A 24,891-nucleotide genomic window follows, 5' to 3' on the forward strand; every position below is an offset into this window, starting at 1 on the left:
ACCAAAAAGGAAGTGTGCAGAACCCCCCCCCCCCCGCCCCCCGCATTAGAATCTCCCCGGGGTCGGGTTCCTGGATGGCTGCCAAGAGCCACTAACTTCTCAAGACATAATTTTGGATGCATGCATCTTGACAACTCCAAATGCATGCAGCTTTCACGATCACAGAGACCAAGGAACCCAGGCTCCCCCACACTGAGAGAAACTACTTGGTCAAGTCAGAAACTAAAAAAGCCAATGAGGGGGCGCCTGGGTGGCGCAGTCGGTTGGGCGTCCGACTTCAGCCAGGTCACGATCTCGCGGTCCGTGAGTTCGAGCCCCGCGTCGGGCTCTGGGCTGATGGCTCAGAGCCTGGAGCCTGTTTCCGATTCTGTGTCTCCCTCTCTCTCTGCCCCTCCCCCGTTCATGCTCTGTCTCTCTCTGTCCCAAAAATAAATAAACGTTGAAAAAAAAAAAAAAAATTTAAAATAAAAAAAAAAAAAAAAAAGCCAATGAGGAGAAAATGGGGTACAGATAAAAAAATATTCCAGTGAACCAAAAAGACATGTTTTTAAAATACAGAGGCTTTCAGGGCAGTGAAACTATTCTTTATACTGTAAAGGCGGATGCATGTCATTACATTTTGTTAAAACCTATAGGATGTGCAAGGGTTATTCAAGCCCTAACATCAACTAAGGACTTTGGATGATAATGATGTCCCAATGTAGGCTTATCAATTACAACCAATATAATCTGGTGCAGGATACTGACAGCGGTGGGGAGGGGATCGGACAGAAGGGAAAATCTCTGTATCCTCTGCTCAATTTTGTTGTGAACATGAGTCTCTTTGTTGTTCCAGTCACTCCCCCCAGAGTCCGCACTTCCCCAAAACACGTATTGCCCACCGCTCTTTACAGAACAGAACGGCAAAATGAGCCATTTCACTTTACCTATTAAAATTAGTTCTGGCTAAAAGAGTACAAAAAATCTGAGCAGTTCTGATTTAACCCTGCAACTTTCATAAACTGTCATCTCCAGACCCCCAAGTTACCTAAACCATCAAGCCTTAGAGATTAACTAAAAGTAAACCAACTAGATAAAACTCCAAAATCCTTTTCTCATGGGAACTGGCATCTTATCATGCTTAAGTTTTACATTTATTAAAGAAAAGGATTTTAACAATGCAATCACCGCAAACAACCCGCCCCAACACTGCTTTCATTCTTCCCAATTCCCTCTCAGGTTGAACCAGGTGGAGTAAGGAGCCCCGCAAGAAAATCAGCATCATCGATGGGGATTAAAACGAAAGCTCTTTGTTTAGTTGATCTAGAGGCTTCTACACCGATTTTTCCAGGTGTAACTAAAGACTAAAATGTGTGAACGTGCTTGTTGAATTCTGCTCTCCAGCTCATTGGAAAGCTGCTTTCTGATCCACCCCAGGAGCCACATCCATTAAACCACCCATGAAAGAGATTCAGAGTGAAAAAGTAAACAAATGCTAGGTACTTGGAGCTCTGGCATAGGATTTAATCTATTACAACTTTTTCAAAAGACACTCCTGCCACCTCAGAAAACTGCAAGCTGCTCCTGACTTCAGGGCAATCAGCTTGTGAACTCTGCCCACTGACAGCGGATTAACACCCATTCCTTCACCCTGGGGCCTCGGGTGGCAATGCTCTGATGCCGGGACAGCAGAGCTCAGAGCACAAGGACTCACAGGTCTCAAACAGAGCTCGGGCACCATTTCCTTTATCGATTTTCAAGCTGCCACCTCCTGGTTTTTCATTACTCCCTCCTCTGTGCTGCTTCCGTGCCTGACACTTCTACAGCTGCCTTGAGCCCACTGACAAGCATGTGTACATACATGCCCCCTGCTATTAGAATGTAAGCTCCCTGAAGACAGGGCTTATCATTTACCTTCCCAATTCCAGTGCCAGCACGGCGTATGACATGGCAGACCCATCTTCCTCAAGCATATATATCTTCACCTACAGATGCCATCGACCTTTCACTGCCTGACACTCTGCATTTTAGCTACCTACTTAGAGTAACACACTTTCTCCCTACAATCAAGGAATACTGCTTGTGGCAACTAGTATAGATGCTTTCCCAACAGCCAGCTAAAATCAGTTTTAAAACAAGGAATCGGATCTTTAATTGGAAACTACTGAAACCTATTGCAGGGGGTGCAGTAAAGAGGTCCCATACCAGAGCCGTAGTACCAAGGAGGCGTTAACAGACGGAGGACAAAGGGCCTGGGAGTAACAGAGCCAGCACCCTGCAAGAGGCCACCCTGGCCTGCACAGGGCCAGTCCTACGCCAAGAAAAGAAAGGAAAAGGCTTCCCTCTCCTCCAGCTGTCTTCTACCAACTGGCTTCCTGCCTTCAGAACCAGGACTTTGACCCTTAAATTATAGCTCAGTTAGGCTTATCTAGCCTAGCCTCACAATTTACCCACCATTTATAAACTCATTTCTGTAAGAAAACACGTAGGCGTTCTAACCAGCAAAATTACAAATGAAATCAGAAATGCATTTGGTGAAGATCTGTATTTTAAACTTTATTTCTGACACATGAAAAATTTTGCTTCTGTTTGCATCAAACTGTAACCGTGGTCATTATGGCAATAAATTACAATCAAAATATTAATATATCCCTTACCAAATCTTTCTGTTTTATAAAATACTACAACGCATGGGGCGCCTGGGTGGCTCAGTCAATTAAGCACCCAACTCTTGATCTCAGCTCAGGTCGTGATCTCGTGGTTCATGGGTTCGAGCCCTGCACCGGGCTCTGTGCTGACACAGTGGGGCCTGCTTGGGATTCTCTCCCCCTCTCTCTCCCTGTCTCTCAAAATAAATAAACTTGGAGCATCTGGGTGGCTCAATCGGTTAAACATCTGACTTTGGTTCAGGTCATGATATCACAGTTCCTGGGCTCAAGCCCCACATTGGGCTCTATGCTATCAGTGCAGAGCCCACTTCAGATCCTCTGACTTCCTGTCTCTCTGCCCCTCTCTCACTCACGTTCTCCCTCTCTCTCTGAAAAATAAACATTAAAAAAAATTTTTTAAGAAACTTTAAAAAAATTTTAAATGCTACAAGGCAAATGGCCAGCCAGTCTACACTTTCAACGTTTCATCTTAAAATAGCGAAAACTTTTACCACACAGTATCTGACAGCACTTCCTCTTCTTTTTAAATGTTTTTATTTTTATTTTTGATAGAGAGAGGAAGAGCACAAGTGGGGGAGGGTCAGAGGGAGACACAGAATCTGAAACAGGCTCCTGGCTCTGAGTTGTGAGCACAGAGCCTGCCACGGGGCTCGAACTCACAAACTGTGAGATTACGACCCGAGCTGAAGTCGGACGCTCAACCGATGTAGCCACCCAGGCGTCCCTACTTCCTCCTCTTCTTTAATTGCATGTCTATCCACCAACACCCATTTTCCTGTCCACGCTCATAAGAGCTAAACAAATAAAGACAATCAATCATACAATAAAGAAAAATTTCTAAATTTGAATAAAGAGAAAAGGCAAACGAGTTCCGGCAGAATTCGGTAATGCTAAATTCTCTCATCGTTTGCCTTGTATTTCTCAAATGTTTCTATTCGTTAAAAACATATGTATCATAGAAGGGTACTAGTACAGGTTCATGTCCCTTATCCCAAGTTCCAAAAACCCCAACTCTCTGAAACGCAACCGTTTTTCCTAACTCCTTTAGAGGGAAGATCTAAACTGATCTGAAACCAGCTGGCATGGCAGGACAAGGGCAAGTGACATGGCACGATCCCCTCTTTGCACTAACAGACTGTGGTGGCCCCCGCCCCGTGGCCACTCCATGCGGCCAGGCATCCGGACTTCAACACTGAGACCACTGCTGCCAGCAGCCCCTCGCTCATGTGTGCACCATGTACAGGAAGGAAACACGAGTACCCAGCATGAATCATATGCTATGAAACTGCTAAAAAGTAGACTGGTCCTATTCGGGGTGAATGTTTGTTCAGAGCAGTGCTCTTAAGTCACCATGTTTGTACCTCCCGTGGTCCTGCCAGTTTCCATATCATCTATTACCTCTCGTTAAAGCAAAAGACCGGAAAGAAACATACATGATATTAAAGCTACCTTAAAACTAGAAAAGCTTATCACATATATAAAGTCTTCATCTGAAGAACAATTAAGAAGAATACAATTCAGCCAGGCAGAATTCCTGCCTTCACCTCCCTCAGGTCCCTACAATTTGCCTGACCTGCTGACTAGAGGACGCCCAGAAAGGAGAGTGGTTTTGTGGTCGAGTTACTGTGCACACCAGTGTAGGCAAGCACACACACGCACAGTCTTTGCGGGGGGCCCCAGTCCATATGCACTGTCCTCCTCATCAGTGGTCCAGCTTATCAATGTAAGCAAAGCAATTAACCACAAAAACATTAAATAACAATAACAGCGCTCTCCAATAATCCAGTTAAAGGAGAAGGAATGATGAATAAGCTTTTCTTTCTTTCTCCAAAGGTAAAAGAAAGTGGCAAGATTACTCCAACCAGCAGAGCCAAACAGGACTGTGCTTTCTGGCTGGAGCTCTGTGTCCCACAGAAGAGGCACGCCTTACACGGAGGAGGCAAGGGTAAGTCTGTTAAGGTGATAAAACAAATCACGTAGAAACGGGGGACGATATCTATGATCCATTTCTGAATGGAAAATATAAAACGTGCACCTGTGTATGTGTAACTGCAATGTCTTAAATATATGTATGCACAGAGACAACCAGAAAATAAGCAAAAAAAAAAAAAAAAAAAGTACTAAAAAAAACCCCAGCTATATTCAAGTAATGGAACCAAATATGCTTTCCCTTTAACAATAATTTAATGGGGGACCAGGGCTCCTGGGCGGCTCAGTCGGTTGGGCATCTGACTCCTGATTTCGACTCAGGTCATGATCTCGCGGTTTGTGGGTTTGCGCCCCTGCACTGGGCTCTGAACTGACAGTGCAGAGCCTGCTTGGGATTCTCTCTCTCCCTCCCTCTCTGCCCTTCCCCTGCTTGCTCTCTATATCCCTCAAAATAAATAAAATTAAGGGTGCCTGAGTGGCTCAGTCAGTTAAGAGTTCGACTTCGGCTCACATCATGATCTCGCAGTTTATAGGTTTGAGCCCTGTGTTAGGCTCTGTGCGGACAGCTCAGAGACTTGAGCCTGCTTTGGATTCTGTGTCTCCCTCTCTCTCAAAAATAAACATTAAAAAAAAATTAATAGATAAATAAAAATAAAAGCCTTTAAAACATTTTTAATAATAATAAATCAACGGGGGAGAGAGTGAGAGTATTTTCCCAGAGGCGGGGGGGGGGGGGGGTCCTATTTCTGGACCCATCTTCAACCCCACGTTTCACATTACTTTTTAATAGACTACACACAGGAAACGTGGCCAGAGTTAGCGGTGGGGCTCTCACACTACAGTGGATCACCACGTGAAGGCCTTCCACTGGTTTTCAAAGAGCTTTACGATCACAGACTCCTCAGCAGAAACAAACACAATTATCACTACTCTGACACAAGAGGACAAAGGGAAGAATCATTTCCATGGAATTTCAAAACCAGCCTTGACTTCTATGGCTAAAACATGAAGAAATAATATGTGCAACAAACCCTGTAGAAAAAATACTGAGAACTTCACCATCTTATTTTTTTATGTTATCTTTTAATTTAAATCCAAATTAATTAACATGAAGTGTAATAATGGTTTCAAGAGTAGAATTTAGTGATTCATCACTTACATATAACACCCAGTGTTCATCACAAGTGCCCTCCTGAGTACCCAACATCCATTTAGCCAACCCCCCCCCACCTCACCCCTCCAGCAACCCTCCGGTTGTTTTCTGTATTTGAGTCTCTTACAGTTTGCCTCCCTCTCTTCCCTTCCCCTATGCCACTTAAAAGGGCTTTACACATTTTATCATTTAAAGTAATTTTCACTCTTATTTTTCAGGAATCAAAGAGTTTGTTCCTTTTGGAAATAAAATCTAAATTGTGGGTTTTTTTGCAACTATAAAGAGGAAAAACAACTTCTGACCAGGAGTGCTACAGCACAAGCTTTTTAAAGGCTACTGATAGATTACAACAAAGAAAAAAGAAATTAACACCCGTTATCGGCCCACACATTCATTAACATAAACATACACACACATTTATGTTGGTGGTGGGCTGAAGGGAGGGATCAGGTGGATCCTTGGCAAAACTGCTTTTCAACTCAAAACTGTTTTAAACTATGTAACCACTTAAAAACATGGCCTGGGGCTCCTGGGTGGCTCAGTCACTTGAGCGTCTGACTTCAGCTCAAGTCATGATGTCACAGTTCATGAGTTCAAGCCCCACATCTGGGCTCTGTGCTGACAGCATAGATGCTACTTGGGATCCTCTCTCCCCCTCTCTCTGCCCCTTCCCTGCTTGCATGCTCTCTCTCGAAAATAAATAAGGGTTAAAGAAAAAAAAAAATGACCCTGCTTCATGCCTAAGCAGAAATGAAATTTCAGCCCCCAATATCTACAGTCACACCCTGGGCTGCTGGTGCTAATGACCCCAGACCCCTTTGGAAATGTGAGCTGAGACCACCACCACCGTCAAGTGTGTCCCCCTCCAGCCACATTCCACCTCCCCCCCACACTTGGGAGACAAATACAGGCAGCCTAGGTAACTACAATGAGTCCAGGCCACGTAAGCACCTCGCTGTTTCCTAAAGGAGGCAAAATGGAGAAAAGCCCTCAGAATGACACAAAGTCTATTTTTAGAAAGACTTCAGATTCTTCACTGACAAATGAGAGGAACCCAAACATCACAACTACCCTTCCTGACACAGTCCATCTCCTAAGTCTGCGTAATATCCCGTTTACTCTTATACTGACTGGACAAAGCCCTATAACCAACCTCAGAAAAATTACAATGCACTTTCAAAAAACATCAAGACCTCTCCCTTCCCCCCAAAAGCCATCCTCAAATAAGCAAAGTGTGGTAAAACTAGAGTCTAGCTAATCACAGAACACTCCAATAAAAGACTGCTAATACAGAAATACAGATCTTTTTTGAATTAAAAACCAAACCAACTATTTATACATAAAAGCATAAAACCTGTCACATCCCAAACATTAAAGAGTCTACTGCCCCAGAATGTACTTTTCCCAGTTTAAACATATATGTGTATGTTAAGTGTTAAACAGAACACCCACAAGAAAGAAGAGCAAATTTGCCAGGAGACAGCCCATTCATTTCCTGACTGCCCTTCCCCCACCAGGGGCTCCTCTTGGGGACCTGTGCTCTAGCACCGTCAGGGAGCTAGCTGGACGGTACACACCTTCCCTGAAGGTCTGCCCTTCAAATCCAATTAAGAAAAAAGAAGGCAACTGGGTGGCTCAGTTGGTTGACCGCCCGACTCCAGCTCAGGTCATGATCTCACAGTCCGTGAGTTCGAGCCCCGTGTTGAACTCTGTGCTGACAGCTCAGAGCCTGGAGCCTGCTTCGGATTCTGTGTCTCCCTCTCTCTGCCCGTCCCCCACTCATGCTCTGTCTCTCTCTGTCAAAAATATATAAACATTAGGAAAAAAAATTTTTTTTAAAAAAAGGAAAAAGAAGGCAACATGATATAAATACTAACAGCTCACCAGAGGTTAGTTACTGGGCAAAGGAACCAGGGGATACCCTGCTAGGTGAGCAGATACATGAGCAGAGGCAGAGGGGAGCGGTGAGCTGACCAGGGAGGACTGAAAAGCAGGACAAGAGGAAGCCCTCTATTAACAAGAGGTCCTGAGTTTTAAAAGCTGGAATTTGTATTTGATCAAGAAACAACCAGAGATTCTTAAGCAGGGAATGTCATGATAAAAACAACAGTTATGGGGCGCCTGGGTGGCGCAGTCGGTTAAGCGTCCGACTTCAGCCAGGTCACGATCTCGTGGTCCGTGAGTTCGAGCCCCGCGTCGGGCTCTGGGCTGATGGCTCAGAGCCTGGAGCCTGTTTCCGATTCTGTGTCTCCCTCTCTCTCTGCCCCTCCCCCGTTCATGCTCTCTCTCTGTCCCAAAAATAGATAAACGTTGAAAAAAAAAAACAACAACAGTTATGAGAGGTTATCCTCATTGGGGTACCTGGATGGGTCAGTCATTTAAGCATCTGACTCTTGATTTCGGCGCAGTTCATAACCTCACGGTTCTTGAGTTCAAGCCCCACATTAAGCTCTGTACTCCCAAGCACAGAGCGAGAGCTTGGGATTCTCCCTTTCCCTCTCTGTCCCTCCTCCACTCACCCTCTCTCAAAGTAAATAAATAAACTTCAAAAAAAAGAGAGAGAGAAAGAGAGAGAGGTTATACTGTGGAAGACTATCAGGTTCAGGACTTATGTTCTGGTTCGGGGTTTTCCAAAAGAATCATGGAATGCCAGGTCTCAGAGATGCAGTCCTTACAAAGTAAGGTTCTGACATCAAAAAAATGCAGAACACACATCTTCCTCTATTGCCCCAAAGTTTTATAATACATGCTAAAATGGTAAAGGCTCTAACAAGTCTCACAAAAGTCTATTCAATTCCCAAAGTCAGTCTTCTACAATCCGTAAGTTCCAAGCATTGGTTTTTTCTTTTTTTAAGATTTTATTTTTGAGCAATCTCTACACCTAACGTGGGGCTTGAACTCATGGAGATCAAGAGTCACATGCTCCACTGAGACTGAGCCAGCCAGGCGCCCCTAGCACTGACTTTCAATTGAGCTTTCAAATGGGCATCACTATAGAGTGTCCCACAGCGGGGAGCAGTAGGCATTTAAGGATTTTGAATTCTCCAGTTTAATGGTTTCCAAAATTGTGGTCCCTGAGGCAGCGACGCACCTGGAAAACTTTTTAGTTTCTATCCCAGACCAACAGCCTAGCAGTGTGCAGTTCATCAAGCTCTCCAGGTGACGACGATAGATGCTAAACCTTGAAAACCACTGGTTTAATTATGGGTACTTTTCTCAGCTAATCCGGGCAATAACTGAAAGGCACTAAACAGAGGCCAAAGGCCCCCATCCCACCCTGGGGGATGGGGTGGGGGGGCCCTAGGGGCTCAGGAGAGGGACTGGGGATCAGGAATAGGGAAAACATCTTACCATCCAAGTCACCACCCCCCCACAGCCACAATCCAGAAAGCTAGGAAGCCACTTAAAAATAATACTGGAGCATGGACAAAATCTTTAAAAGTCCAAAAGGAAAAAAAAAAGTGGGAATAAAAGTGCCCAAGGTACCATCTCTTATCAGGCCTGGACTGGTTTCATAGAAGCCATAAACACAATTTGACCCTTAGGGAAACAGGGGCCTCCAGGGCAGGACCTGAGAGGCTCAGTGGCAGGACTTCTGGTGTAAGGAAGACCACTACCACCACCAATGCTGGCATCAAAAGTTAGGACTCTACCCCCAACAGGGCTGTTTTCGAGCTGAGGGGCCCTGGTTAAGCCTCCTGAACCTCAGTTTTCCCATCTGTAAAACCGGTGTCCAAGCCCTTCCATGCCGGGCAAGGGCCTTGAGGGTTGCCCGAGGGCCTAAGCTGCCCACCAGAGCCCTACCCTTGAGAGGAAGGCCAGATCGGTTCGTCCTACTCCTTCAAGGTTTCCTTCCACGAAGAGCAACAAATATTTACTTTCTCAACTGATCAATACAGCAAAGCCAAAGGCACCTTTACTATTCAGGGACAGGAGCAAGAGGAGAAAGAAAAGCCGCCTACCAGTAGGAGCCACTGAGGAAGTGAGTAACTCTTTGTATGTGACGCCTTTTCTTCTCTTTTTTTCTTTTCGAATTACCTCTCAAGTAATGTTTGCTATGATGAGAGTGCATCAAACACAAGGAAACTCAAACAATACCTTTCTTCGGCTGGCTCTCAGTTCGTCAGGAGTTCAGGAGGCAATTTAACAACTGTAACCACGCAACACATAACTTCAAAAATTATCCTACGAGAAACTGCTCAAGATAACTGCTAACCAACGTCCAGCCCCCAAGTTCCAAGTTACTTTTCATTTTTCCTCAGTGATTTATCACTGTAAATTCCTACCCGAAAAAAGTACTTGGTTCTTAAGTAGGAAATCATTCTAGGGGAACGTCCCAAAGAGCTGCCTTCCCTGTTCATAACGCGGGGTATTTAAGGAGCAGCGTCGGGCCAGGCGTCAAGGCTGCAAGGGGCAGGGAGCGAGCGGGGACCCCCCATGGCCCTCAGTCCCCAGCACACGATTCTCTAATGTGGGGCTCTGCCATGTGTCGACACAACACCCCGGCAGCCATTCAACACCTGCCCCGTCTCCCCCCACGACCTGGCCGACCACCACAGAACCCATGGCCTTAACGGACACCGCCCCCACCTGCCCCCACCCCCGGGTGGCACGCATTCAATTCCAGGCCGCGGGCTGGGCCCCCCAAACCTACAGCCACCAAATAAAACGCTTCTCCCAAGAGTTACACGGAGGCTCCCAGCAATGGTCCTATGCCCACACAATCCTAAGACTAGAAAATGGGGCACAAAGTGGAGACAAGCAGGTTGGCAGCCCGAGTTAGGGAAGTGGAGGTCACTGTTGGGGATATGGAAAAACAGGCATGTATTTACAGCATCACTGACTTACAGAGAGAGAACAGAAGGCACACTCTCCTGAAGGGAACAGGGCCTCGGGAGTCCTTCCCGGCGCCAGGGTGCTGCGAAGTCCTGACCGTGGAATTCACATTGTACTCTTCCTGTTCATTCATTCATCTGTAACAACTGGAGAGAGGGACGTCCAGGTAGAGAGCGTCTACTCTGGTCAATCCTGAAATCCCACTAAAACCATAATGAAAGGAGTTTTCTTAAAAGGCTAAGACTCTTGCCTACGAGGAGGGGAAAGAAGACCAAAAGCAATGAAATTCCAGAAGTGGGAAGAAAGATAGAAGGAGGGAGAGATGCTAAACTTGAGGTGGAGAGAGCAGAGAACCAAGCCCATTCGCAGCGCTGAATCCCCACAACTCAGGAACTGGCAGCATCTAAAACAAGGAATCAAAGTCAATTAACGAAGTGGTGAGACACCCAGAAGGCCTTCCTCGCTCGGAGCTAGGCAGCTGCCCCGCCTTCCCAATCAAGGAACTAGGGAAAGCACAGTCCCCAGAAAGGAAGCCGAGAGGGTCTGGAGCCAGCAGCAGCAGACACAGCTGAGGACAGAGGCGGTGTGCTAAAAAATGGGGGATCCAAGCTACCTGCACCCACACGCAGTCCTTCCCCTCCGCCCAGTGCTCCTTGGGCATCAGGCCTCGGGAGGGAGAAGGGGTCCGCCCAGGGGAGCATCAGGTGTGGGCAATAAACGGTGCAGACAGGAGCAGGTCAGAGGCTTCTCCCGGAAGGTGAACTGCATAAAAAGCTGAAAGAAACTGACATCAGCCATTCCTTACCTCTCGCGTCAATAGAACCACCTGGTATCACTGAGGCTGGAAAAGTTCCATTCAAGGGCTCAGATTTCCAACCAGCTCAATTGTCCCCCCACTCGTAAATACATTGGAGGGTGACCTCTACCATTAGAAATAAAGACCACAAGAGGCACCTGGGTGGCTCAGTTGGTTAAGTGTCTGACTTCAGCTCAGGTCGTGACCTTGCGGTTCATGAGTTCGAGCCCCGCGTCAGGTTCTGTGCTGACATCTCAGAGCATGGAGCTTTGGCTTCTGTGTCTGCCCCTCCACTGCTTGTGTGTTCTCTCTCTCTCTCTCAAAAATAAACACTAAAAAAGGAAAGAAAGACCACAAAAGGGGCACCTGCGTGGCCCAGTCGGTTAAGCATCTGACTCTTGATTTCAGCACAGGTCACAATCTCAGGGCTCATAACTCTGAGCTCTGTATGAGGCTCCATGCCGACAGTGTAGAGCCTGCTTGGGATTCTCTCTCCACACCACCCCTCGTAAAAAATAAATTAATTTAAAAAAAAGGTAAAAAAAAAAAAAAAAAACTAAAGACCACAACCAACAAGAGGGGAGAAAGGGCTGTGGAGGAAGATCTATTCTGAGCAGAGATAAGTAACTGCAATTAACATACCCAAGGAGGTAAGAGCAAATATTTCAACTGAAACAATAAAAGAACATTCAGAGAACCAAAAAGAGCTCTTAGAATTTAAAAAACAAGAGCAGAAATACTCATTTAAAAGAGCTAGAAGAAAAAGCTGAAACAATCTCCCAGAAAGCCAAGTAAAAAAGACAAAGAAATAGAAAATAGGTTTAAAAGCGTAAAACTACCAGTCCAGGAGGTCCAACATCCAGATAAGAATTTAAGGACAAGAGAACACAGAAAGATGTGAGCTGCCTGATTTAAAGGGCTTCCTGCACGAAGGCATGTTATTTGTGAAAACTGAGATCACCAAGAAAAAATTCAGATCCTATTAGGCTCAGGAAGAACCGAAGAGCTCACCTACACAGAATCCAGTACTGGTGTGGCACTGAGTTCTTCGACAGCAACAATGAAAGCTAAAACACAGTGGAGAAATGATTTCGAGATCCTGGAGGAAAATAATTTCCACCCTATGACCATGCCAAAACACAAATGGAGAGGAAAAGAAAAAGAAACGTTCAGATACCCAGGACCTCAAAAAACCCATCTCCCTTGTACCATAGTCACAGAAAGGCCCCTCAAGATATGTTCCACCCCCAGCGTGAACCAGGACAGACAATGACGGGAGACACAGAAACCAGGCCACCGGGAGCAGCACGGGGAATCCCACGTATGAAGGGAGAGAAGACCCACAATACCAGCAGAGGACCAAGTGTGGAAGACCACCAGTCTACAGGGAGGTCAGAAGGCTCTCAGGAAGAGTTCTCCAGGAAGGTGACATGGATAGCCTGTCCGTCTGGCTCTACTTGAACTTCCGCAGGGAAGATTTCAACAACTGTGCGAGTGCTGGTTGAATAAGCTATAAATACTGCTACAGACTCAATGTCTGTGTCCTCCCAAAATGCGTATGTTGAGCCCCAGTGCCCTATGGGATGGTACTAGGAGGTGGGGGGTCTTTGGGGTGATCAGATCATGAAGGTAGAGCCCCCAGAATTGGAACAAGTGCCCTTAGAGAAGAGCCCAGACAGCTAGCTCCCTCACCCCCTCTGCCACGTGAGGACACAGCCAGACACAGACCGTCCATGACCCAGGAAGGGGCCCTCACCAGACACAGAATCTTCCAGAGCCTTGACCTGGGACTTCCAAGGCTCCAGAACTGTGAGAAATAAATGTTTGTTGTTTAAGCCACCCAGTCTATGTACAGTACAGTACGGTGTTACAGCAGCCCAAACTAAAGGGATTATTTAAAAAAAAAAAAAAAAAACTTTCAGAAAAGATTTGAAAAGGAATCCTGGTTTCCTAATGGCTGGGCTGGGAATAGGGTTCCAGTCACACTAATCTAAGCAAAGTTACAATGTAACTACACTGGGGAAGGGGGAGAGAGGTGCACAGGTGCCTGAAGGAGGCAAAAACTAAAGCCTCACTTCAAGTCCAAAGTCCACAAATAATGCCCAAAACTGGAAGGAAAAAAAAAGTAACAGCAATTTTTAAATGTTCTTTATAAACAAAGTGGAAACAACAATCAGCTAAGAGAGATCAAAGCAGCTGCCTGGGGGCGCCTGGGTGGCGCAGTCGGTTAAGCGTCCGACTTCAGCCAGGTCACGATCTCGCGGTCCGTGAGTTCGAGCCCCGCGTCGGGCTCTGGGCTGATGGCTCAGAGCCTGGAGCCTGTTTCTGATTCTGTGTCTCCCTCTCTCTCTGCCCCTCCCCCGTTCATGCTCTGTCTCTCTCTGTCCCAAAAATAAATAAATGTTGAAAAAAAAATTAAAAAAAAAAAAAAAAAGCGGCTGCCGGGGGGGGGGGGGGGGGGGAAGCCAGGGGCAGGGAAGTGCTGTCTTCCCAAATAAACCTTATAAAGCCATTTGACTCGAAATCATGTGCACAACCTTTTAAATAAAAACTAAACAAAAAGCCTAAATAACTAAAACTGAAAGAAAGAATCTGGACCTATACGGTCCTTTCGAATCTCAGGGCCTAAAAATCTTTTTAAAAATAGTAAGAGGCTTAAAATAATAGGAACACAAACACCAGCTACATATTTCGTAAGCATTAATACAAAACTCAAAATGTTCCCACAGTTTATTCAGATACCAATGGGCACTTGCACAGATAAGGTTCCTTGTACTGACCATGAACCCTCAAGAAAACATAACAACCCTCAAGAAAACATAATGGAAGGTCTCTAAAGTCAACAATGCTGTTCCCAGGGGTAGGGCAAACCAGTGCCTTTGTAATCCACAATCTGGGATGTTTTTATACTTTGTAGCAAGCAAAGGTACATCTTGTTTTATTTTTCTTCATCTGAACCTTGGAAACCAGGGAGCCATTTATGATTAGGAAACTCCATACTCACTCCAAGAACCAGGTATTATAGTAGCCATGTTCTTTTTCCCAAAAGCATTTGGCACTAAGAGTTTTAAACATATTGCACTGCAAAAACATGAATGATGGGAAATGACTGGCCCAAGGACAGCAGTTGACCCTAAACAGCAATAGAGGAATAAGAGAGTGCAACCTGTTTCCGGCACTCAGTCCTGCTACAAGGTTCCATTAATGATAACAATGCGGGGCTAAAGCATTTAAAAAAAAAAACCACAAGGGTTGGGTGGGTGTGGTCCATTTCCTGCAGGTACAGAATTCCCAAGCAGGCAACTCTGAATCACTGGGAGACTGCACACGGAGCGCCAAGGGGCAGGTTTCTCAAGAGACCCTCAGGATCCTGGACCCTGGCTTCAGGATGTCTGTAAAAATACACTAGAAAAAAGCAGCAACTGCCAATGGGCTCATTTCTTCAGTCACTCCTTACACTACATCTTGCACCAAGGTCCTAGAAATACCATTCAACTGGAAAGCAATGTCAACCCGTATCAAATACGCGCGCTCGGCTGTGCACATGAGAACAGGGGCTCCAAGAGGAGCAGAAGAGTTCTATTACATAAAGGAGCAAGAAAGCAAGGATGGCGGCTGCCTGCCCGTGCAACAGAGGGGACGCTGTGCGTGTCAGCAGCCTAGAAAAACCCAACCTGACCAATTTCTACTGGAAGGTCATTTGTTTCTATGTGAAATACTATCAGGAACATTCCCCTACCTGTAATTACAACCAAGATGTCCTGGACTCCTCACAGCTATATATTTAATTTTTAAAAATCTTCTTACGACACTGCCCACCCAAAATACATTTTTAAACAAAACAAATCCTTAACGTTGTTCAATCCTGGTGATAGAGGAAAAGAGGGAATATAAAATATTCAAATGGGTATTAAAAAAAACATATTTAGGCAACTAACAGTAACAGAAAACTGGCTTTATTTTCATTATTACCCTTAGCATAGAACAGAAAAAAGGATCAAAAGCAGGAGAGATGAGAGACAATAAAAAACTATTAAATGTTCACTAAGAGTTCAAATTACCAAGATTTGAAATCAATCTTGCTAAAAAAAAAAAAAAAAAAAAAAAAAAGAAGTACACCTTGATGGGCACCTGGCGGGTGCAGTCAGTGGAGTGTACAACTCTTGATCTTAGGGTTGTGAGTTCAAGCCCCATGGTGGGAGTAGAGATTACTTTAAAAAAAATATATTTAAAAAAAAAAAATGTTTGCTGGTTTATTTTGAGAGAGAAACACCCACAAGGTGGGGAGAAAGAGAATCTTAAGCAGGCTCCACACTCAGCGAGGAAGACACCGATTGAGGTCGGCTCAATCGCACGACCCTGGGATCATGACCTGAGCGGAAATCAAGAGCCAGCAAGAGTCAGACGCTCAACCGACTGAGTCACCCAGGCACTCCCAAAATAAAAAATGCTAAAAAAAAAAAAAAAAAAAAAAAAAAAAAAAAAAAAGTCCACCATGGCTATCCTGTTGCCACCTGGACCTCCCATCGCTCAGTCCTATCCACCCCAACTCTGGCCAGCCTTCCAAGTGGCAACCGGCATGCTGCAGAACCCAAACCCTCCCACCTGCAGGAGAGAAGGACTCCTCAAGCTTGGGACAGCACTTTCCCTACTACAGCCAGAACGCAGGCCCCCTACCCCCCCAGATCTGGAGTCCAGGCTAGCCCACATGAGCCTGCTTTCCATCCCCACACCTGTCTGTGCCCTTTGTGTATGAACAAAGGAGTGTGAACCTTTGCAGGCAGACCACCCAGATCAGCTCCCCCTAGGCTGCTGACTTTCCAAGGACATGGCCGAAGGAGGTTCTCACCTCCCCCTCCCACAACTCCTGGCACCACTCCAGAGAAACATGTTGCACGAATGTGGGCTCCCTATCTAGTCCAGCGTTCCAAGGCCCTAGACCACATTGCACACTTCAGCATCTTGCTCAAGGTGCTTTCCGAAGCTCAATCTCATAAATACCCTGAATGTCCGCACACTGTAACAAGCCAACCTTTCCCCACGGTACAGATGGCAACAGGCTGAACATGGAGAGGCCTCTTCCATGGAAACAGGAAAAAAAATAAAAAATAGAAAATAACTATGGAAATGTGACACTAACAAGAAAAAAAAATGCAAGAGCACTTAAGCCACAATTAAATGCAGCTGTCCTTCTGTTTTCCTTCATTTCCCAGATTTCCAGGGCACACAGGTTTCCCCAGGGGTAAGCAAGAACACTGCAGAAAAGCTCCCAACTCATCCAAACTGACAATTAACTGTTCTGCTCACTATCCCAACATAAACGAGCATTCTCAGCAAAGGAGAGGGAGAGAGGGAAGCAGGATGACATTGACGAGTAGAAACTAAGTTTTCCGGCTACTCCTGTAAACTGTCTATACTTTTAGATATGGAAATACCTTAAATTAACAACATCCTCAAAACGTGCATAAATTAACTCAGCTCTCCTACATGTGACCCTACCTAATTCAGTATTTTTCAAACCTGGGTCAAACCAATCAGCTGTGAAATCAACTTAGTGTTGCAACCAGGTTTTGTTTTCTTTTCTTTCTTTTTTCTTTTTTTTTTTTTTAAACAAAATACATCACACAACAGTGTATCACAAGTAGTAAGGATCAGGACACTGTCTCCCGAAACTTTTGTTTCAGATCTTGACATAAAATATACTTCTGGGGTGCCTGGGTGGTTCATCTGGTTAAGCATCCAACTTCAGCTCAGGTCAAGATCTCGCAGTCCGGGGGCTGGAGCCCCGAGTCAGGCTCTGTGCTGACAGCTCAGAGCCTGGAGCCTGCTTCAGATTCTGTGTGTGTGTCTCTCTCTCTCTCTCTCTCTCTCTCAAAAATTAAACAAAAACAAACATTAAAAAAAAAATCAGATTCTGTGTGTGTCTCTCTCTGCCCCTCCCCAACTTGTGCTCTCTCTCTCAAAAAATAAACATTAAAAAAGATTTTTTAAATAAAAAATATATATACTTCTTATGTGCGTCACAAAACAGAAAGGCTTAGAATACAGATATAAATCTGTAATTCAAAATCTAATTCTTTTTTATCCACTTAGGCTAACTAAAGCTTGCTTTTCTTCAAATCTGAATTACACTGATTGAAACAACAAATGTTCAAGGACACGGAGTACGTTCATCCACAAATCAACCTAATTTCTTTATGTCTATTTGTAGTTACTACATCCAGTTCATGACTTTTTATTTTCTCCCCTATGCTAATAGGAAACTGGGGTGTGGGAGGTAAAAAAGGAAACCCTAGCAACCTTCATGAAACACATTGAAAATATTAACTCATTCAGATGTCCAGTCCTCAACTCCTCACCTGGGACCTGGCACATGCGTGTTCAATAACGGCTCCTAATGGAATAAAATATCAACCTCATATTTCTAATTTCTCGTATTTCTTCAGCAAACCCAAATCGAAATGAAAAGAACCTTTAATGCTTGCAAAGTTAATAATAAAGCAACAAGACAGGGGCAGCTGGGTGGCTCAGTCGGTTAAGCATCCGACTTCAGCTCAGGTCATGATCTCACGGTCCAAGAGTTCGAGCTCCACATCAGGCTCTGTGCTGACAGCTCAGAGGCTGGAGCCGGCTTCACATTCTGTGTCTCCCTCTCTCTCTGCCCCTCCCCCACTCGCGGGTATGCGTGTGTGTGTGTGTCTCTCTCTCTCAAACATTTAAAAAAATATTTTTAATAAAAAAATAATAAAGCAACAATACAGCATGATGAGAAGTATGGTCTTGGAGACAGGAAAGATCTCTTCAAATCACACATTTGCCAAATATACTACCTCACCTTGGTCAGTTCAATTAGTCTCTGTTGGCCTCCACCTCTAGAAAAATGGCATAAATAATACCTATGCCTCAAGAGGTTCCAATAAAAATCTAGAAGGCACAAAAACGATTTGCAAGACAAGATGATGTTTACACTAAAACGTCCTTTCATTCAGGTTTACTTAAGTATCTTTATGATACTTAAATTCAGGCTGCCTGAATTCACTCTGCAGTCTGAATTTTTTTTTCAGTAGGTTCCACGCTCAGTGTGGGGTCCAAATTGGGGGTTGAACTCACCACCGTGAGATCAACACCTGAGCTGAGATCAAGAGTTGGACACTTAAACCAACTGACCCCTCTCTGAAATGTTTAACCCAACTCCTTATAAGCCCTGTTCACAAGATGAGAGAGAAGAAAAGGGAGGGATGGAATGTATCAGGACAGGGCACAGAGGGGTTAGTACTTCTCTCTTGTTTTATCCCAGAGAACAGTCAAAGGCGGGTGTGCCTTTCCCTTAATCCTCAACAATTTAAGGAAAGCCTCCCTGGGCAGCAGTAACGGCTAATTCAAAGTAGAAACTAAATGTGTTTGTTGTTTTTCTTTTTGGGAGAAGGGAGAGGAAAGGAATGTTCTTCCCCAAAAGGCACACTAAAAACAATTACACAGTTTGCAAATGTACTTAAGTACCGAAATGTCACAGGCCACCTCTGCACACCCCCCAAAACTGTGACAGCTGAAAATTCGGTGGTCTCCACCAAACAAAAACAGTTTCCTTGTAACAGAAATTTACCTTCTCTTTCCAAGATGTTGGCCCACACTCTCCAAGACAAAAAAAGGAAAAACTGACAAAAAGTGTTGAGAACAGACAGCCTTGGGGGACCATCTGATTCTGACTTCACGGCACCAGCCAGCAGGGCTTTTAAGTACCGCTTTAAACTGATTCGCTTTCCACAAAGGCCCCATGCCTCCACTGTAAACTCTAAGTGAGGCATCTCTACCAGATTACAACCTGATTAACACTGTCAGTCTAAAGGAAATACTGATGAAAAAAAAAAAAAACGTTTTTAACTCAAGAGGTCCTTCTTGCTCTACTGGTCAGGAATAATTTTTCACCCAGTTCACCCTGCCTTCCTGCCTCTCAATTCCAACCAAACTAAAGCAGGAACTTTAGGAAATACCAAAAAAAGCCACATCTGATTTTTACCTAGCAGTCAGCAGAAGCCTAGATTTTAAATGCCTGCTGAGTTTAAAAGATCTTTAAATGAGATTCAAGGACAGTTTTCTTCCAGTACACTCTTAAAATATTAACTTTGTTACTCCTTTAAAGAAAAAAACAAACACAACACATACCTCACGCTAAAATTCTGGTAGCTTTGTGTTCCTAGTTCTCTAGATTTCAAACCGGAACAATGAAATCCAGCTTTCTTTTTATGGTTACAGAAAGGGGGCGGGGATCATAGGTCTCATAAGATGGGGCAGATTCAATTCTCAGCCCCTAACATGCCAGGTCCAAACACCGCACTTCTCAGCCCTAACATGCAAGGGAAGAAGAAAAAATGAGCCCGCGGATGTCTGTAAAATAACAAATAATCCACTTGGATACCGTGGTTGTTTTTTTAAAGCTCTTTATGCTCACTCGCGAAACTAAAACTGGGGCAGCAATAAAGACCTACTCTCACTGTTATCATGAGATTTTAATCCTAATTATTTTGCCACCATTTATGTGCCTACAAATAAGATAAATTAACGAGAGCCAAGTGGTTTTGTTTTTCAAAAGGCTAAAAACAGTCCCCAAAGGCGAAAAAAACTTTACTGTGTTCGCGTACTTTTGAAATTCAACTTCTCCCCCGTCCAAAAAAAGTCACTGGTAAGCCAAGATACCACAGAGTAGCAACGGAGAGATTCACTGGGAAGGAGCTCGTCTGGATCCAATCAAGTCCCCAAGTGAAAGCCCAGTGTCCCGAGATCGGGCGGGTCAGCCTCGGCTCGGGACAACCGGAGTACACGCTGTCCGACTGATTCCTCCTTCCAGAAGGTTTGCAGGCTCGCACTTTCCCCTCAATTGGCCCCAGAAGGAAAGGCGCGGAGCAAAGGCGCTGGGAAGCGGGGCTGGCGGTCACACCTTCCCGCACCCCGCCCTGCCTCCTCCGCCCGGCCCGGCCCAGGACGAGTCGGGGCGCGCCCGGGGCTCCCCTCCCGTCTCTCAACTTTATCGCCTGCTCGCGGGGGAACGGGGCCTCCACCGCCCCCCGCCCGCGCGCAGGGCCCACAGACCCGGCCGGGGCCTCCAAGGGCATTTCCCCCCCATCACTTCTCCCAGGGACCGGGCCGGCGCCAGGCCTGCGGCTCGGGAGGCGGCGTGCGGAGAGGCCGGCGGGGACGGCGAGGCGGCCGGCTCCCCCACATCCCTGCCCGACTGCCCCGGCTCCCGGCCAGCGAGGGCGCCTCCAGGCCGCGGCCCCTATGTCCCTGCACCCCCCTCCCCACCCTCCCCAGTCCCCGAGCCCCTGAGCCTCCGAGCTCCCGGGCCGCGGCGCCGGGCAGGGGCGCCCTGAGGGCTGGAGCGCGGCGCGGGAGGCCGGCGCGACCCCGGAAGGGGCAGCGTGGGGGGGCCGTGTTTACACCGCCAAGTTCCCCGCTTCCGCCCCGGCCCGCGCATCCCTCCCTCCCCTCGCGGCCCGGCTCCTGCCTACCTGCATGCCGGGCAGGCCCGACTGCACCGGGGAATGAGCCATGGCGGTCAGGACGGCCACTTCCTGGGACGGGACGGCCGGGCCGCGGCGATCCACGCGGGCGACGAGGCCCGCGGGCCGCGCGCAGCCCTCGGGCGGCGGGGGAGGCCGGCCGAGCTCGAGTCCGGCTTCGGCGCGGGGACCGGCCTGAGTCCGAGGCCACCCCAGCCCCGGCGGTCCCGGGCCGGGCGGCGGGCTCAGCGGCAAGCGGCGGGCCGCGTCTCCATGCACCGCGCCGGGGAGGGGCTGCGAGGGGCGCGGGGACTCGCCGCCGAGCTGCCGCTATCGCCGCCGCCGCAGCTGCTCGGCTGGAGCCCGGCGGCCTGGGCCCGCGCGCGCTGGCCGCCTGGAGCCGGAGTGGGCGCGCACAGCCCGCCGAGCCCGCGAGCGCCGAGCCCAGCGCGCCCCGCCCCGGCCCGGCCCCCGCGCCCGCCCCCGCGGCCCGGCCGGGGACCCCGCCCCGCGCTTCCGGGAGGGGGAGGAGGCTCGCGGCCGCCCGGCGCCCTAGGCCGCAGCCGCCTGCGCCGCCGGCTGCCGGGCGGGCGGGGGTCCTGGCGGGGGTCCGAGCGCCTCCCGCGGGCCGTGCCTGGCGCCCAGCCGGCCGAGCGGAGCGGGGAGGAGGCCGGCAGACGGGTGCGGGGAAGGGGCCTCGGCCCCGGCGCCCGGCGTGGGGAGGAGGGGACCGAGTCGGAGCTGGGGTTTGGCCGCGTACCCAACCCTCCTGCCCCCCCCCCCCGATCTCGCCCCCACCCCGGCCCGGTCCGGCCCAGCGGGCAGGGGGCCCGGGCGGCGAGGGAGCGGTGAGTGCCAGCTCTGAACTCTGCCATCTTCTTCCTGCTGCAAACGAGCCCACCCCGCTCCATCTACCCCCAGGGAAGTGGGCTCCAGGCGACCTCCCCGAGGACAGAGTCTGGGGCAAGGAGACCTCGGGAGAAGAGTGCCCCGCGGGGTCAGTTCAAAACTACCAGGGCGGAGCTGCTTCGGTGTCTGGGTGAAGTTTTAGACCAACCCCAGGAGGAAAGCGAGAGGGAAGAGGTCGAGAGCTGTTAATTCCCAGTGCTTTTGCTGCTTGAAAACAGCCCCACTTGGAATGCTAGGCGCTGAAAATCACTGGGGGGCTGAACCCCACCATCTCCGGGCTCCAGTCCCAGGCGGGAGCGTCGACCCAGGAGAAGGGGGAAAATGGAGGCCGGAGGGGCAAGGAGGAAGGGAAGACAATCGAAGGAAACCCGTGTCTAGACTTATCCCGAGCCCTCTCGCCCTCTCTTTCTCTCTTCTCTCTCTCTCTCTCACCCTCCCTCCCCCTCTCCCCCTCTCTCGGCTGCCCGCAAAAGCCCCAGGTCCCCTCTGGGGACCAGTACTGCCTTCACTTTTTAGTGACTGCAGAGAAAAGAAGCTCCAGAAAGTATTTAACTTACAGTGACAAACAGTGGCAGCCACTGACGTGATCGGCTGCACCTCAGGTTGTTGGGACCAGGCATTCATTCATGCGCGTGAACGCCCATATTGCTGTACAGAGGTTGGACGTACAAAAAGTGAGTCCCCCGGAGATCACGAATAATTGGAGGAAACTCTAAAGTCCTCCACCGAGGTAAGGGGTGTTTATCCTCTGATGTGTCCCGGTATCCTGAGAATTTCTGTTCCCTCTGGTGCTCTGGATCAGGCAGAGTGGGGTGCTAAAGCTTAATCCCCACATTCCCTTTGGAAATGTGCATATATTTCGTCAGGGTCCTCCAGGATACCTCCAGATACCTTCATGGTTGTCACTTGTACATCATCTTCACTGAGTTATGAAGCCCTGCCTTCCCCAAGCACTGCTAGGAGAATGTGGCAAATACAAAGTTTGGAAAAGCGTGAGCCCTGATAACCTAAGAGCTTACCATCTTGTGTAAATTTTGTGTACCTAGTAAATGGTACTGTCAGCTGCACTGACAGCTCGGAGCCTGCTTCAGATTCTGTGTCTCCCTCTCTCTCGGCCCCTTCCCTGCTCGTGCTGTCTCTCTCTCTCTCAAAAATAAATAAATCTTTAAAAAAAAATTTTTAAATGTTCATACTCCTGGGGCACCTGGGTGGCGCAGTCAGTTGATCGACTAACTTCAGCTCGGGTCATGATCTCACGGTTCATGAGTTCAAGCCCCACATCGGGCTTCCTGCTGCCTGCCTGTCAGTGCAGAGCTTGCTTTGGATCTTCTGTCCCCCTCTCTCTGCCCCTCCCCTGTGTGCGCTCTGCCAAAAATAAATAAGTATTAAAATGTTCATATTCCTCAACCCAGAAAGGCTACTTGAAGTCACGTATCCTGAGGTTACAACCAAAAAGTACATAAGAATGGATACGAAAAGATGCATGTCGGGATAGCTATAATTGTGGGAAAACTAGGAACAGATTAAAATTTTAACAGATTTTTAAGTAAATGACAGTATTTTTATGCAGCAAGTACTACATAGTCATTAAAAATGATGTATTACAGGGGCGCCTGGGTGGCTTAGTCGGTTGAGCGTCCGACTTCAGCTCAGGTCACGATCTCACGGTTCGTGAGTTCGAGCCCCGCGTCGGGCTCTGGGCTGATGGCTCAGAGCCTGGAGCCTGCTTCGGATTCTGTGTCTCCCTCTCTCTCTGCCCCTCCCCCATTCATACTCTCTCTGTCTCAAAAATAAATAAACATTAAAAAAAAATTTAAAAAAAAATGATGTACTACAATATTTAGTAGCATGCAAAAGTATTTTCATTATCCATTGTTAAGAAAGAAAAACACAGGGTACAAAACAAATGTATACCCTGACCTCAAGCTACTTCATATATATGAAGTTATATTTAAGTATATAATTTACATATTTATATAATGTTATGTGTATATGCATAACCAGAGAAAAACCTGGAAATATATACACCAAGATTTAACAGTGTCTATCCTTGGAATTAAAGATGATTTGTTTTCAGTTTGTAATCAAGCAATAAAGACCATCATGCTAAAGCTCTTTTGGGTTAGCGGTCAGGGCAATAACATGACAGCAAGACAAGGAGGAAGAAACAGGGCAGTGGACAGAAATGTTTGGGCACTGAACTGAGGCATTACCATTGGAAAACTCTCAAACATTGGAGCCCAAATTGCATAACAAATAATCTTTTCCAACAAATAAGCCGTGGTGGGGGAGCGGAACATTGGACCACAATAACCTTGTATAAAAAGTAATCAGAATCCCATTTCATATCCAGAGGCTAGAGAGGCCAAGGGCATGTAGGTTATAATGGGATACGACTTATCTGGAAACAGTGGCTTGCATTCATTAGCTGGTCTATTTCCCTATTTATTTTTCCCTGTTATTTTCCCTGTTTATCTCCTCACCATGACTGAACTTCATTTCCTCCTTGGACCATGTTTATACCACTGAGAACGATTCTCCTTGAAAGAAAGGAAAGAAGCAAACCAAAAGTTCCTGGTCGTACTCGGTCATATACAGACATTACCCAGGATCCCCGGGGCAGTGGTCCTGTCCCTCTGTTTTAACAGAGCAGATGACTGACATCCCCCAGGATGAGATCCTGCCCAAGTGCTTATTGCATCCATTCATCCATTAACACATTTTTTGAATGCCATGTACAAGTCAGACATCTGGTTCAGCGTTGGGTCCAGGAACACTGGCTCCTCAGGTACCTCTTATCCCGTTCTAGGGAAATAATCTCCCAGAATCCAAACTTCAGAATTTTACTACAGTAACACAATTGATTAAATTTAGAGTCGAAATAGCTCTAATTTCCACCAAGGAAAGAGGAGCATTATCCTGTCGTCCTCTGCGTCTTGTCACTTTGTCTCTCCACTCTCAACATATAATTACAACAGATCATCTACTACTGTAATTTCCGAAGGAAAGATTTTGAGGGTCTCCATAGAGATTATGCATTTTCTGGTCTCCATGGAGATACTTACTAACCAATGGAATTATTTTCATCCCCCGGCCCTCTTTGTCTTTTGTGTTGACTTAAGG

At 47.1% G+C, this 24,891-nt stretch overlaps 1 protein-coding gene across 3 annotated transcripts in view; it reads right to left on the reverse strand.

The window, feature by feature from the left end:
• The window catches only part of STK24 (serine/threonine kinase 24), a 123,344-nt gene extending 100,925 nt beyond the window's left edge, over nucleotides 1–22,419 (reverse strand). Inside the window, exons 1-2 of one of the 3 annotated variants that reach the window (XM_045444618.1) lie at nucleotides 20,869–20,982; nucleotides 10,579–10,712 (exon numbers count right to left, since the gene is read on the reverse strand). Coding sequence is in view for 2 of the 3 variants with exons in the window: in XM_045444605.1 (XP_045300561.1) it covers nucleotides 22,326–22,388 (63 nt within the window). In the remaining variant the exon portion in view is untranslated. Of the gene's footprint in view, nucleotides 1–10,578; nucleotides 10,713–20,868; nucleotides 21,316–22,325 lie in introns of those variants that run through there. The other 2 variants (XM_045444605.1, XM_045444610.1) reach the window with 2 other exon arrangements.
• Nucleotides 22,420–24,891: the final 2,472 nt, after the last annotated feature.

The sequence above is a fragment of the Leopardus geoffroyi genome, chromosome A1 (assembly GCF_018350155.1).
Source record: "Leopardus geoffroyi isolate Oge1 chromosome A1, O.geoffroyi_Oge1_pat1.0, whole genome shotgun sequence".
Taxonomy (NCBI): domain Eukaryota; kingdom Metazoa; phylum Chordata; class Mammalia; order Carnivora; family Felidae; genus Leopardus; species Leopardus geoffroyi.